This window comes from Pseudochaenichthys georgianus, chromosome 10 (genome assembly GCF_902827115.2).
Source record: "Pseudochaenichthys georgianus chromosome 10, fPseGeo1.2, whole genome shotgun sequence".
NCBI lineage: Eukaryota > Metazoa > Chordata > Actinopteri > Perciformes > Channichthyidae > Pseudochaenichthys > Pseudochaenichthys georgianus.
In genome coordinates this window covers 41170887-41183313 of record NC_047512.1, presented here as the reverse complement: position 1 = coordinate 41183313, position 12427 = coordinate 41170887, and the positions used below count along the sequence as shown (strand labels likewise).

The 12427-nt window shown below is 44.5% G+C and overlaps 1 protein-coding gene across 2 annotated transcripts in view; it reads right to left on the bottom strand.

Moving 5' to 3' along the window:
* gfra3 (GDNF family receptor alpha 3) overlaps positions 1–12427 on the bottom strand; it is a 46934-nt gene that overhangs the window by 17961 nt on the left and 16546 nt on the right. For both annotated transcript variants that reach the window (XM_034093723.2, XM_034093722.2), the window contains exons 2-4: positions 6852–7148; positions 1698–1769; positions 939–1293 (exon numbers count right to left, since the gene is read on the bottom strand). In XM_034093723.2, the coding sequence (XP_033949614.1) occupies positions 939–1293; positions 1698–1769; positions 6852–7148 (724 nt within the window). The remainder of the gene's footprint in view (positions 1–938; positions 1294–1697; positions 1770–6851; positions 7149–12427) is intronic.

The following is a 12427-nucleotide window of genomic DNA, read 5'->3' as shown; positions in this document are numbered from 1 at the left end:
AGAGGCAGGATGTGTGGAAGTGTATGTTAGGGCGTGCATGTGGGTTGAACAGATGTCGGGTTTCCAATCCAATACCATTGTTCTTGTAAGCATTTTACTCCGCGTACATCTGGACTTTTCTCTGTCTTTTCTTCATTTGCTCTGAACCCAGTGTCCTTTGAATCTTTCACGTTTACACAGGACGTAAGGGTTCATATGCGCTTTAAGGCAAATACCTGCTGATGTACTGGTTTTAAATGTGTCATGTACGGGGAAATATGCTTTCCCCGTACATGACACATTACAGAATGTATGGGCCAATAGCATGTATTCATCATCATCATCATCATCATCATCATCATCATCATCATCATCATCATCATCATCATCAAGATAACATTCACAGAACAAAGGAGCAAAATAATTGTGCGACATATACTTGCCCATAAAAAACACATTCAGACACATACTGTACTGAAGAGGTGTATGGAAGAGGTGTATGGAAGAGGTGTACTGAAGAGGTGTATGGAAGAGGTGTATGGAAGAGGGTTACCAAATTAGCTAAATTAGGGATGTGACCAAAAGTTTAAATAAATACTTTAATCTCTCAGAATTCTGAGAAAAAAAGTCAGATTTTTTTGCGAAAAAAGTCAGAATTCTTGGATTTTCCAAAAATAAAAACCAGAAGGTAATACAGTGTACAGATTCTGACTTTGTTTCAGAATTCAGACTTTTTTTCGCATAATATAAGAATTCTGAGAATAAAGCCAGAACTCCCCTTTTTTATTTACTTTTGGTTACATCCGGGACATTTTTCTTATGTGGCCCTAATCCTCTTCCGTACACACCCTTGGTATCAACATGAATAATATCTAATCAAACTTGTAATTTAAAAGCCTTTATCATATTGTAATTACGACCAGCATCATCCATATACATCAATCTGAGCGGTGTCTGACCTGCAGAGGTCGTCCCGGCGGCAGAAGCTCTGCTGGTGCAGGCAGTTGGGCTGCACCCCCTCAGGGTCCTGGTAGGAGCAGGAGGGCACGATGGTCTTCCTCCTCCTCTCCCCACACAGGGTGTTGGTGCAGGGGCAGAACAGGACCCCCAGGCTGTACTCCTCAGGGACCCGCTCCAGGAAGCGCCTCAGGGCCCGGTGGCACTTGTGCTGGTTGCAGCGGCTGGTCATGGAGACCCGCTTGGTGCAGGCCAGGACGTACTCTGACCGCAGGGCGCCACACTTCTCATACAGGCCGCAGTCCTGTGCTGCCTTCAGGCACTGGTTCTCACTGTCCAGCTGCATGTAGGAAGAGGCTGAGGGGGGGGGGGGGGTGAAATAAGCCAAGCTCAAAATACCTGTGTGAGCAGTTGTAAAGAGCGAATGGAAGTGCATAGCCTCATACAATAATCGTTCAAAAAGGATATTGATTAGTTGTGTGCTGCAACAGTTTTACTAGCAGAGTGTCGTCTGACTATGCACTCTCACATAGTAAAGGCTCAGAGTTTTTAAACTTTATTGGTTGGATTTTTAGAGAATGGAGGCCTGTGAAATTAAAATGGTGTGACTGTGGATTTGGTTTACATTGTAAACAAGTTTGGAGGAAATTAACTCACAAACCTCGAAGCAGATTGAACTAAAATTAACAAAAACATTTCCCAATTCAGGATCAATAAAGTATATCTTATCTTACATATTCAAAAGAATGTGTGTGTCTTACCTGCCACTAAGGAGGCCATGTGAGAATCCATCATTGTGTCGTCATAGGGAGATATTTCCAACTCATCCTCACCTGGAGAAAAGGAGCACAACAACATTGGCAGACAATCGGTCACTAACAATGACATTGAATAATAGTAGCGTGACCAATACAAAGATACAAAGAGAAACACCAACACAACTTAATACAACATCAACTGTACTGGAGGGAGGTCATCAATCTGGAATCAGGCCATGACATGATTGTAATAGATGGATCAAACCAAAAGATAAGGACGGCTAATGATTCAACAACAGAAACGTCTATTTTCTATTGAAACATTTAGCAGGGCATCAGGCTAATTATAAATCAGCATTAGGCTTATTACAAAAGCCTGATGTCTCAGATCTAATGTAAGGTATCTTGTAGGATTTCTAACAATGTGAGTATGGCTCGTTATGTGAAGACACAAAGAGTAATAATAGTAAGTGTGAGTAAGCAATGACCCACAGAAGAGGAGCACAGGAAGAGTTACGAGAGTGGTGTAAAATCCTCATATCCTCAGTTCATGCGTGTAAACATGAGTCATCTGCAACACCAACCGGTACAGAATGTAACATTATAATGAGAGATAACATGAAACCCAGCTGAACTGCCGTCAGCATCACGCAGCTCTGTGTGAGAGATTCTGTGGTGTCTTCTGTTCCAAGTCTAAATGAAGTTGGCAGTGTATTCTCTGACAGCTCACTGCATTACATTGACATTTACTTCACAAAATCTAATTAGAAGAACAAAAGGCTCTCCTGCAGTGCAGTGGCGTCCCTGAAGTAACACTTCCCCTTTACAAATGCTAAAATGTTAGATTCCTTCCTTTCCTCTTTGAGTCTCTAGTGATTGTGATTCATCCTGTCCATATGTCGTGAAAATGCATCCAAAATGTGTTAGGATGAAGGATGAGGGGACCACCAAAGACATTAGTATTCATCCTCTGGGGTCCAAGAATATCTGCACTAAACTACATAGTAGCTAAAAACAGCCCACTTTAAAAGTCACCAGAGATAGTGAGTGGGTTTACCATAGCATGGTGCTGTGTTTGTGTCTGTGTGGATGCCCATTATTTAAACCTTGCCTAATAACACAAGCTACAAAGACGCCTTCAGTTTGTCTATTTTCTCATTTAATAAATCGGTTCATCTGACTCAATATAATCTTAATTTAAAGTCAAATAAGATTAACTTTATATCCAAGCAAAACATCTTCATAAAAACCTGCCACCTGCTATAAAGAATAAGGGGGCAGTTTTTCACTATCTATCTATACGACAGGCAAGAATAAGCAGAATTGAACCAAACTGGTCAAAATAACACTGTCATCCATAGGCGGTGCTAGGGGGGCGCTAGGGGGTGCTGCAGCTCCCCCTAGGATAGCCATAGAACCCCCTAAGCACCCCCAAGAAAGATATGTCTTTTGATTGATTTGATAATAATATGCTACAGTACAAGTACTTCTGGGTCTCTCTGTTTCATTCAAGCTCGGCTCTGTGTGTGTGTGTGTGTGTGTGTGTGTGTGTGTGTGTGTGTGTGTGTGTGTGTGTGTGTGTGTGTGTGTGTGTGTGTGTGTGTGTGTGTGTGTGTGTGTGTGTGTGTGTGTGTGTGTGTGTGTGTGTGTGTGTGTGTGTGGGTGTGTGTGTGTGTGTGTGTGTGTGTGTGTGTGTGTGTGTGTGTGTGTGTGTGTGTGTGTGTGTGTGTGTGTGTGACAATAGTGTGATTGAGCGAGAGAGAGAGAGAGAGAGAGAGAGAGAGAGAGAGAGAGAGAGAGAGAGTGCGCGCACCGGTGCCAGCAGGGACCGTGTTGTTAGCATCTGGTTAGCTAGCTGCACTAACGGACATAAGGAGCTGTTTCCACAACAAGCTGGAGGAGAGTCCTCTCCTGTCAGATGTATCTTATGTCAAAGATTATTTCTGAGGCACACCTTCATATGATCATTATTGTTATAAATATAATAAGAGAATACATGAAAAACAGTTATGAAATACTATATGGCAGTAAAACAAGAATACAGTTTCAAAGGGGAGTGATTTGTAAAATATCCATAAAGAAAAAGAAAATCTGCTTACAGTTCTGTTTCATATGGGTGTTGAGAGAGGTATCCATAGATCTCTTCATTTTGCTCTCAAAGTGCACCAGATTGATGCTTTTCACTTCAATATTTAAAAACATCTTCCCGGCGGAGCATGCCTCCGGACCCCCCTAGAGGAGGTGAGGTCCGCTTATAAAAAATAGCACTGAACCCCTGCTTACACCTATATGCCGTGAGCTGATTATCGAGCCTTCATTGTAACAGTTGCGGGAACACTGTGTATGTGCTGTGGGGATTGTTGCAGTAGAACATTTAACTGTAGCGCCGGTGCATTAATGGGAAATCCTAAATGTTTGAGCACCCTCTATGAAACATCAAGCTACCCCACAGCACCCCCAAAAGAAAATCTCTGGCGCCGCCACTGCTGTCATCGTATACTATTAGGAATACGTATAGATATGAACTATGGTGTCTGTTGGAGAAATATTTTCCTGGGCCCAAAACTTTGACCCAGTTTATCAGTTTGTATTGCCCTCACTGAGCAATGGCCTGCAACCTTTGGTGCTGTGCTCTCAGTGTGTTGTCTCCCTATTCCTGCCTGTTGGCGTCAGCTGATAGAGCTGATATAGTGCTTCTCCTGTTTTATCTTGTTATGCACAATGTTGATTATTCTCTCAGAACCAGCTAAATACATGGGCAGTGGCGGACTGGTCATCGGGACGTTCGGGACGAATCCCGATGGGCCGGTACCGAAGTGGGCCGGTCGGGCGATGTGGGCCGGTCAGATAAGTCACTAGCACCCCCGCCCCCCCCCCCCCGTTGACAATTTACTAGTGGTACCGAAGTGGGCCGGTCGAGATGCCCGGGCTGACTTTTAGTCCCAGTCCGCCCCTGTACATGGGTCTGGGGTAGAGATCTTCAGAATTGGTTTGGTATCCACTGTGTCAACTCGTGGCTCAGCACATGTCTTTTGAATTCTCCGGCTGAAGCTCCAAATAAACCATTAGTGTTTGCCATCATAGTTCCTGCTCTCTCTGTGTCTCTCTGTGTCTTGTCTCCATTGCTCCAGAAGTTTCCATCCCAGTGTCGGCCTACATCAGCTAGCCATGATTTCACTGTGATTGTACTGACCACAAACCAGGCACTGTAGGCATGTATTCAATGAGTTCGATTGTCCACTGGGCTAAATCTAAAATGGCAGACACAATCCAACGATTGCGCATCTTCTACTTGTCCTCCCTGCCACCAGGGGACCACGCCGCTGTAAAAGATATCGCTCTGCAATTGGCGCCTTCAGTTAGTGACTGAAAACAGTTTGCTGTGTTTGTGCTGGCTGGATTTTGAGCTGACTTTGAACTGGAGGCACAGCTTGCAGCAAAGTAGCTTCTGGCAGCAGGAAGTTGACATAAACATTTGAGTGTTTTAATAAAAACAACTTTTACTTATACCCAAAATGTTGTCCCCTCTTGTTGGACTGAGGTCAGACACCACAGTAACTCACTATCGCCTCTAGAAGTGGTGTTACAAGACAGGATGAGCCGGGGCTAGTGAGCTAGCATAATAATAATAACACATATTTGAAATCTTACATTTCGGCCATGAAACACGACCTTTAAAGCACGACCTTTAAAGCACCCTTAGCTTATGTTACTGAAGACAGCTTTTAGACAGATGTGAAACCCTTTAGCAGAGCCTTGATTGACTAGTGGACAGGATGTATGCTGCCAGTAATTCCAACACACTCAAAAGTTCAAACTCAATCAAGAATGTAATAGCATGTAAAGTGTTTATGTATGTAAATCCTATTCTAGGCTATATATTTATGGTAATGACACGCTAGAGCAGCCTAGCAGCGTTAGGAACTGAAGAGTGTGTAATTACACTAATGCTCCGCTGACTAACAGGCCACAGGGGAGGAGTCCGCTGGCTAGTGTTAGCTCTCTTACTGATGCACATTACAACACTCCGGATGGGGGGGTGTGTGTGTGTGTGTGTGTGTGTGTGTGTGTGTGTGTGTGTGTGTGTGTGTGTGTGTGTGTGTGTGTGTGTGTGTGTGTGTGTGTGTGTGTGTGTGTGTGTGTGTGTGTGTGTGTGTGTGTGTGTGTGTGTGTGTGTGTGTGTGTGTGTGTGTGTGTGTGTGTGTGTGTGTGTGTGTGTGTGTGTGAGGTCCTTTTTACTGTGCCTCACTTTGTTTTGGATTAAGACACAGTCTATCGTAAAAGTAGAAGTGAACCAGTTTTGCGTAGAGGTGTTCAGATGAAGGTTATGTAATACACATCATCAACATCTAGAAAGTCTTACATACATGTCAATGTGTTTTTAAGGCATCACACTAAACTCTACTCCTGATGTTTCTCTGGGTGTCTCTCTATTTGTGTAAATTGCTACAAACCAGGCATATCTCTGATGTTTCACCTAAACATGTGCAAATTGATTTCTGTAATGTGCATCAAGTGGCTGACTCTTGCATGGATGGGAGACTTCAAATACACTATATTAAAAAAATATGCATACAGTCATATTGTTTGTGTGTGTGTGCCTGGGGCAACCTTTTCTATGTGTATTATGTGTTTGTCTGGTGGAATGCTATAATATTGGTAAAAAGTAGGTGTTTTCATAATGTTAAACTGGTTTGTCATAACTAAACTGCTACATGACTACCTGACTAAAAAGGAGAAGCAATGTCTGTAATAATATCATACATTTGTTTGAAAAAAAATTATTTGCAAAACATTGTTTTAATAATATCTCAAACCTTCCAACGTTCACTTTATTATTGCTTGCCCTGTCATGTCACTCTAGCTGTAACGCTGTGTATTTCAGCGCTGTGCGACTGCATTCTGATTCTGATTAAAGCCCCGATGGAACTTTGCACCTTTTATTATAGAAATATTCACACCAGCTTGAAACCCTCTGGTTGACCTTTCCAGAGTGTACCTCACCTCTCTCCAAATCCATTGTTGGTTGGGCTTTTGCCCCCCATACATGTGTACTTGATAATCTGGTAGGTAGTGTATCCATAAAGGGAGACCCAGCTTTACATGTGCCCCTAAAGAGTGTCCCTCTCAGCCCACCGCCGCAGAAGCCCTACTGACCTGGCATCAGACGGACCCTCCAGTAGATGTGCAGACACTGCTCCTCCTTGCGGAATCCGCGCTGGCACTTGCAGGCCAGGAGAGCTGGGTGTTTGGCCAGCAGAGCGTCCTGTCCCTCCAGACACTCTGCAGCCACCTGCTCTCCCAGAGGGGACACCGCGGCCTCGGCTGCACACAGCTCCAAGCCCCGGTACAACGCCTCACACTGGGGCTCAGCTGAGCACACTTTGTGAGCCTCAACGCAGTCAGTCGGGGAGGGAGGGAAGGGGAAGATGGTTGCTGAGGATGGCAACACACCTAAAAGAGGAAGAAAAGAGATACGTGTTAAAAGGGTAAGAGGGTGGGCAACATGTCTAACCGAGAGTCAAGGCCAGGTCACTCCAAGTTCTACAGTCATAATCAGCCAACCTTTCAACACTATTGAGAGAAACATCGATACGTCTTTCTGAAATATGTGGTTTAAAAACGTTGGTAGAAAAGTGTCTATCTTCACAGGGATATTTGATGAACCACGGTAGCTGGTGAGTGAAGTTCTAGCTTTCTAAATTGCCTCGGCTAACACAAGGCAGTCATAATATGTCATGTTTTCTTTCTTCTGTTTAGTTTGCAATTTTTCGTCACCAATAAACATAATTCTGTTGAATAAAAAGTTAAAAGACGGTCAGTAGACAAACTCATTAGGTTATTCGTTTTGCTTGGTTACTAACTGGATAATAATCATGTGTTGAATTTGTATTTCTTAGATAAATGTTCCCAGTTGAAGTGCTGATGTGAACGGGCCTTTTGTCAAAAAGGTGCTACATCAAATGCTACTATATTAGTTTGTTACTGTGAAAGATCTGGGTGATGCTTTATTTCCAAGGTCTGCATATCCTCACTCTGAGCACGACAGGATGGGGCAGATGCTAGCATGAGTGCTAAGCTGTATTCTGACAGCACATTCATCATGAGAATCAGAAAACATCAGAAGTAGATTCAGGTTTATTGCCATTGCCAAGTAGGTTTATATACAATTCATTTGCTTTGGTGTGTAATGGTGCACGCATAACCACATTAAGAGGAATTACGTTGGGGAAAACGGAGCAAATATCATTATGCAAATGATAAGACAAATTACTATTATGCAGAGGTGGGAGTAAGTCCTACATGTGCAAGTCATGAGCAAGTCTCAAGTCTTGACCTACAAGTATCAAGCAAGTCCCAAGTCACTGTGGTGAGAGTCAAGCAAGTCAAGTCAAGTCATTGCTCAGGTCAAGCAAGTCAAGAAGTCATACGAACTTCTGATGAATAAGCCCAGTTTCCGCATTTAAATCAGTTCAAAGACAGTGGTCATGAAAATGGATTCAACCAACACTATGGTCTTCATTACAAACACAGTTAATCATTTGAAATCTAATTTAGATGAAAATCATATTAGATTCATATTAACCCTAGAACTGCAGACAATATAGCTAGGACTCAATCAAAAAGTCTGTTCAAAAAGGCAGAATTCCAGGCAATAAAATCATACACAGGGATGCAAACACAGGTATGGTGAAAAAAGAGAGAACTATTCGAAGCAGAAAAAAACAGCGTAATATACCATCTGACAAAGGCCTGTGCTATAATGCTTCAATTAACTGGCTATTCTTTATAATATACTCAGATCTCTCTCTCTCTCTCTCTCTCTCTCTCTCTCTCTCTCTCTCTCTCTCTCTCTCTCTCTCTCTCTCTCTCTCTCTCTCTCTCTCTCTCTCTCTCTCCCTTGACGGTTCTAGTGTTCATTTACCGTTTTGTCTTCTCTATTACTTTTGTCGGTAACGGAGTAGTGTAACGCGCAACTTTTATAATTCAGTAATCACACTACAGTTACTAACATTGCCCCGACACGCGTTACTTCGCTACTTACTAAAAATCAGTCATAATCAAACCTCAACAAACACCTGCAAAGAACACATGCTAAGGTGAAGCTAACGCACAGCTATTTGTTGTTTGTTTATATCACGTATTCTGTTCTTCTTCTCTGTCTTCCGGTTGTTGCCTGTTTTGAATGACGAATACACACTACCGCCGCCTGCTGGTAAGGAGAGTTATTGCCACTCACGCATGCGCAGTTCGTACGTGCTCGGCTGAAGTCTTTGCGGTGTGTTCCAGTGCGACACATGGCAACACGCAGGAGAACACGCCGACGCAACAGCGTGAGCAGAGATAGACTGCGCAAAATATACAGATAGCAGGAGACAGAGGACAGCCATGGTCAGATAGCAGGAGACAGAGGACAGCCACGGTCAGATAGCAGGAGACAGAGGACAGCCACGGTCAGATAGCAGGAGACAGAGGACAGCCATGGTCAGATAGGAAAACATTCAGGATCTGGATCAGTCTTATGCGACAATGGAAACTGAACTAAAGAGAACATTTGAAACTTTAGCAGTCCGCGTGATCTGCCTGCAGGGAGGGGCGGGCCGGCCCTGCGAGTAAAGTAACGAGTAAAGTAACGAGTAAAGTAACGAGTTACTTTATGTAGAGAGTAACGAAGTAGTGTAATATATTACTTTTTTTTTTAAAGTAATATGTCCTAGTACAGGTCCTGGAGGAGTACAGGTCCTGGAGGACTCCTGGATGAGTACAGGTCCTGGAGGAGTACAGGTCCTGGAGGAGTACAGGTCCTGGAGGAGTAAAAGTCCTGGATGAGTACAGGTCCTGGAGGAGTACAGGTCCTGGAGGAGTACAGGTCCTGGAGGAGTAAAAGTCCTGGATGAGTACAGGTCCTGGAGGAGTACAGGTCCTAGAGGAGTACAGGTCCTGGAGGAGTACAGGTCCTGGAGGAGTAAAAGTCCTGGATGAGTACAGGTCCTGGAGGAGTACAGGTCCTGGAGGAGTACAGGTCCTGGAGGAGTAAAAGTCCTGGATGAGTACAGGTCCTGGAGGAGTACAGGTCCTGGAGGAGTACAGGTCCTGGAGGAGTAAAAGTCCTGGAGGAGTACAGGTCCTGGAGGAGTAAAAGTCCTGGATGAGTACAGGTCCTGGAGGAGTACAGGTCCTGGAGGAGTACAGGTCCTGGATGAGTACAGGTCCTGGAGAGATAGCAGGACCCTCTCCGCAGAGTGAATGAAACGTGCAGCTGCAGGGTACCACATGGAGATGGACTCCATGATGGAGGTGTAAAAGTTCATCATCTTAGACTTTGGCAGGTTTCCTCAATTTCCCACTTGAGGTTTTGGGAGCTGATGGAAGCAGGTATCAGGAAGCAGGTACCAGGTACCAGGTACCAGGAAGCAGGAAGCAGGAAGCAGATGAGTCCACTGCAGCTGGGAGAGCTTGTCTAGTAGCAGAGCCGTGATGATGGTGTGAGAAGTAGAGCTGAAGTCCACCAACAGGATCCTGCCGCAGGTTCCTGTAGAGTCCAGGTGGTGGACTGTTGTAAAGTGTCAACTGCATTGTGTACAGGCGGGTCGGTCAGGTTTTTAATGTGTAACAGTACAAGGTGGCGAATAGTAGTAAAGCCAAACAGATCCTTGATGAGACGGGGGAAGGGGAGCTGTGAGACTGGAGCTGGTGGAGGGGGCCACGAGGCATCCGGACTGTCCCATTGAGCTTCAAAGCGACAGTAAAAACACAAAGTACAGTCTTGCTCAACCTGTACGTTGACTCTTTGTTCCTGGCCTTGTCCCCACTCCTAAAAGCTTATTTCTTGTCCAACCTAAGCTGCCTGAGCTCGGCTGTGAACCAGAGTGTGTTATTGTTATACGTCACCCTGGTGTGTGAAGGAATGCAGCTGTCTCACTGAACCTGATGTAGGACGTGGTTTATAGCGGTCCTGAAAACATCCCAGTCAGTCCACCCGTCATAGCTTCACACGTCCACCACTCAGTTGTCCTCACAACCAGTCATTTGCGGAGCTTTCATTTCTGTATGAAGGAATCAGATGGACCGTGCCATAGTCAGTGCAGCACGGGGGACGGCCTGATCTACAGATGGTGGTGTCGCAGTGATCCAACATATTCTCCATTTTGGTCGGGCATTTAATTAACCGCCTGTATTTGGGGAGCTCATGGCCACCAGATAAGAGGTCCAGGTTTGTCCACACACAGTATTTGGTCCCTGAGTTAGTTTTCTCGGTACATCAGACTTGTTATTGTAAACTTACAGATCGGTTCTGTGTCCATTTTAGTTCAGTAATACAGGCGTTTCTTCTCCCAATGACTGTTCTGTGTGTATTGGGATGCATTTCGTCGGATCAGCATGTTACAGTTTACTGCTCCATATGTTCATGTCACGGCGGGAATCTGTGGATGTCCTTATAAATATCTACAAAAGATCTTATGGTCTATAAAACCCTTTATGGTCATGCTGATTTATTGAGAATAAATAAAGAGGAATAAACAAGTATTCAATGGAATGATATTTGGTAACATCTTGCGTCATCAGCTTCACATGGACCCTCAAGAAGAAGGGGAATTCTCATGACTGGTTTATCATGTTGCTGATGTCTCGAAAGTCAGTAAGACATATTTGATTGTGAGCTTCATAATATGTCCTTGATGATATCACATCTGCTAGCCTTTGGCATTGTATTCATTAGTCTTTAATGAAAGACTGATGCGTGTGTACTGAGACACACCGGCTCCAATATAGCACTCAATGTGAGGAACTGAATCTTTTGAAATTCGAACAAGGTTAGACAACTTTGTCAGCACGGAAAGGAATATAGCTGCCACGAAAAATAAGAAGGGCAGCTGTAACTTAGTTGTGTTCATTTCCGTTAAACTTACAAACGTTCTTTTTAATAGTTTATATATTAATGCTTTGAGAATACAATCTTGGAATACTGTTTCCTAAGTATGTTTGCTTTCACCGAGTCCACATCAGAGGAGCCAATCAGGCAACAGCACCAGAATGTGTGTGAACCGCTCCAAGCTGTTAAACCCCCACAGAGGTCGGAGAACACTGTGGTCCGGACGTCATGCCAACAGGGACGAGACCTGCAGGTTGCTTCCACTCATCCACTTTTCAAAAGGAAACATCCCAATTTCATATATTTTTCATCCCTTTGCCTTTCTCTTTCCTTTTCCTTTTGTAGAATACTTCAGTAGACTCTCAGCAGCCCAGATACTTCAATGACCCACCCAGGTGTGATGCCGTTCTCTGCTAGTTTATTTATTGCAGACAGCAGAGTGATTGTGTGGAAGCCAAAGTTTCTCCAAGAGCTCCACTGCTGTTTCCTGAAGTGTGGCTGCTTCGATTTGCAATAGCAAAAAGGAAAGGCTCCCCTGGTCAAATCGAGGTGGGAGTGAGGGAGCGGGGCGAGAGAGAGAGAGCCTAGATGGGTTGGACGCGCACAGCATGAGGCACAATCGGCATGCACCGCCGAGAATGACTCTTAGAATCACACAAAGATGCGCACATATGCTCACACTCACACACACACGGACTCACGAAAAACAACACATACACACACACGGGAATGGCTGCCCTGAGAGAGACCCTTTTATGTGTGTGTCCTGCTGGGAGGGAGACTGGGAGGCACATAACCCATCATTACTACCAGAACACAATACTGCACAACCACAGGGGGGGGGGGGGGCGGAGGGGGC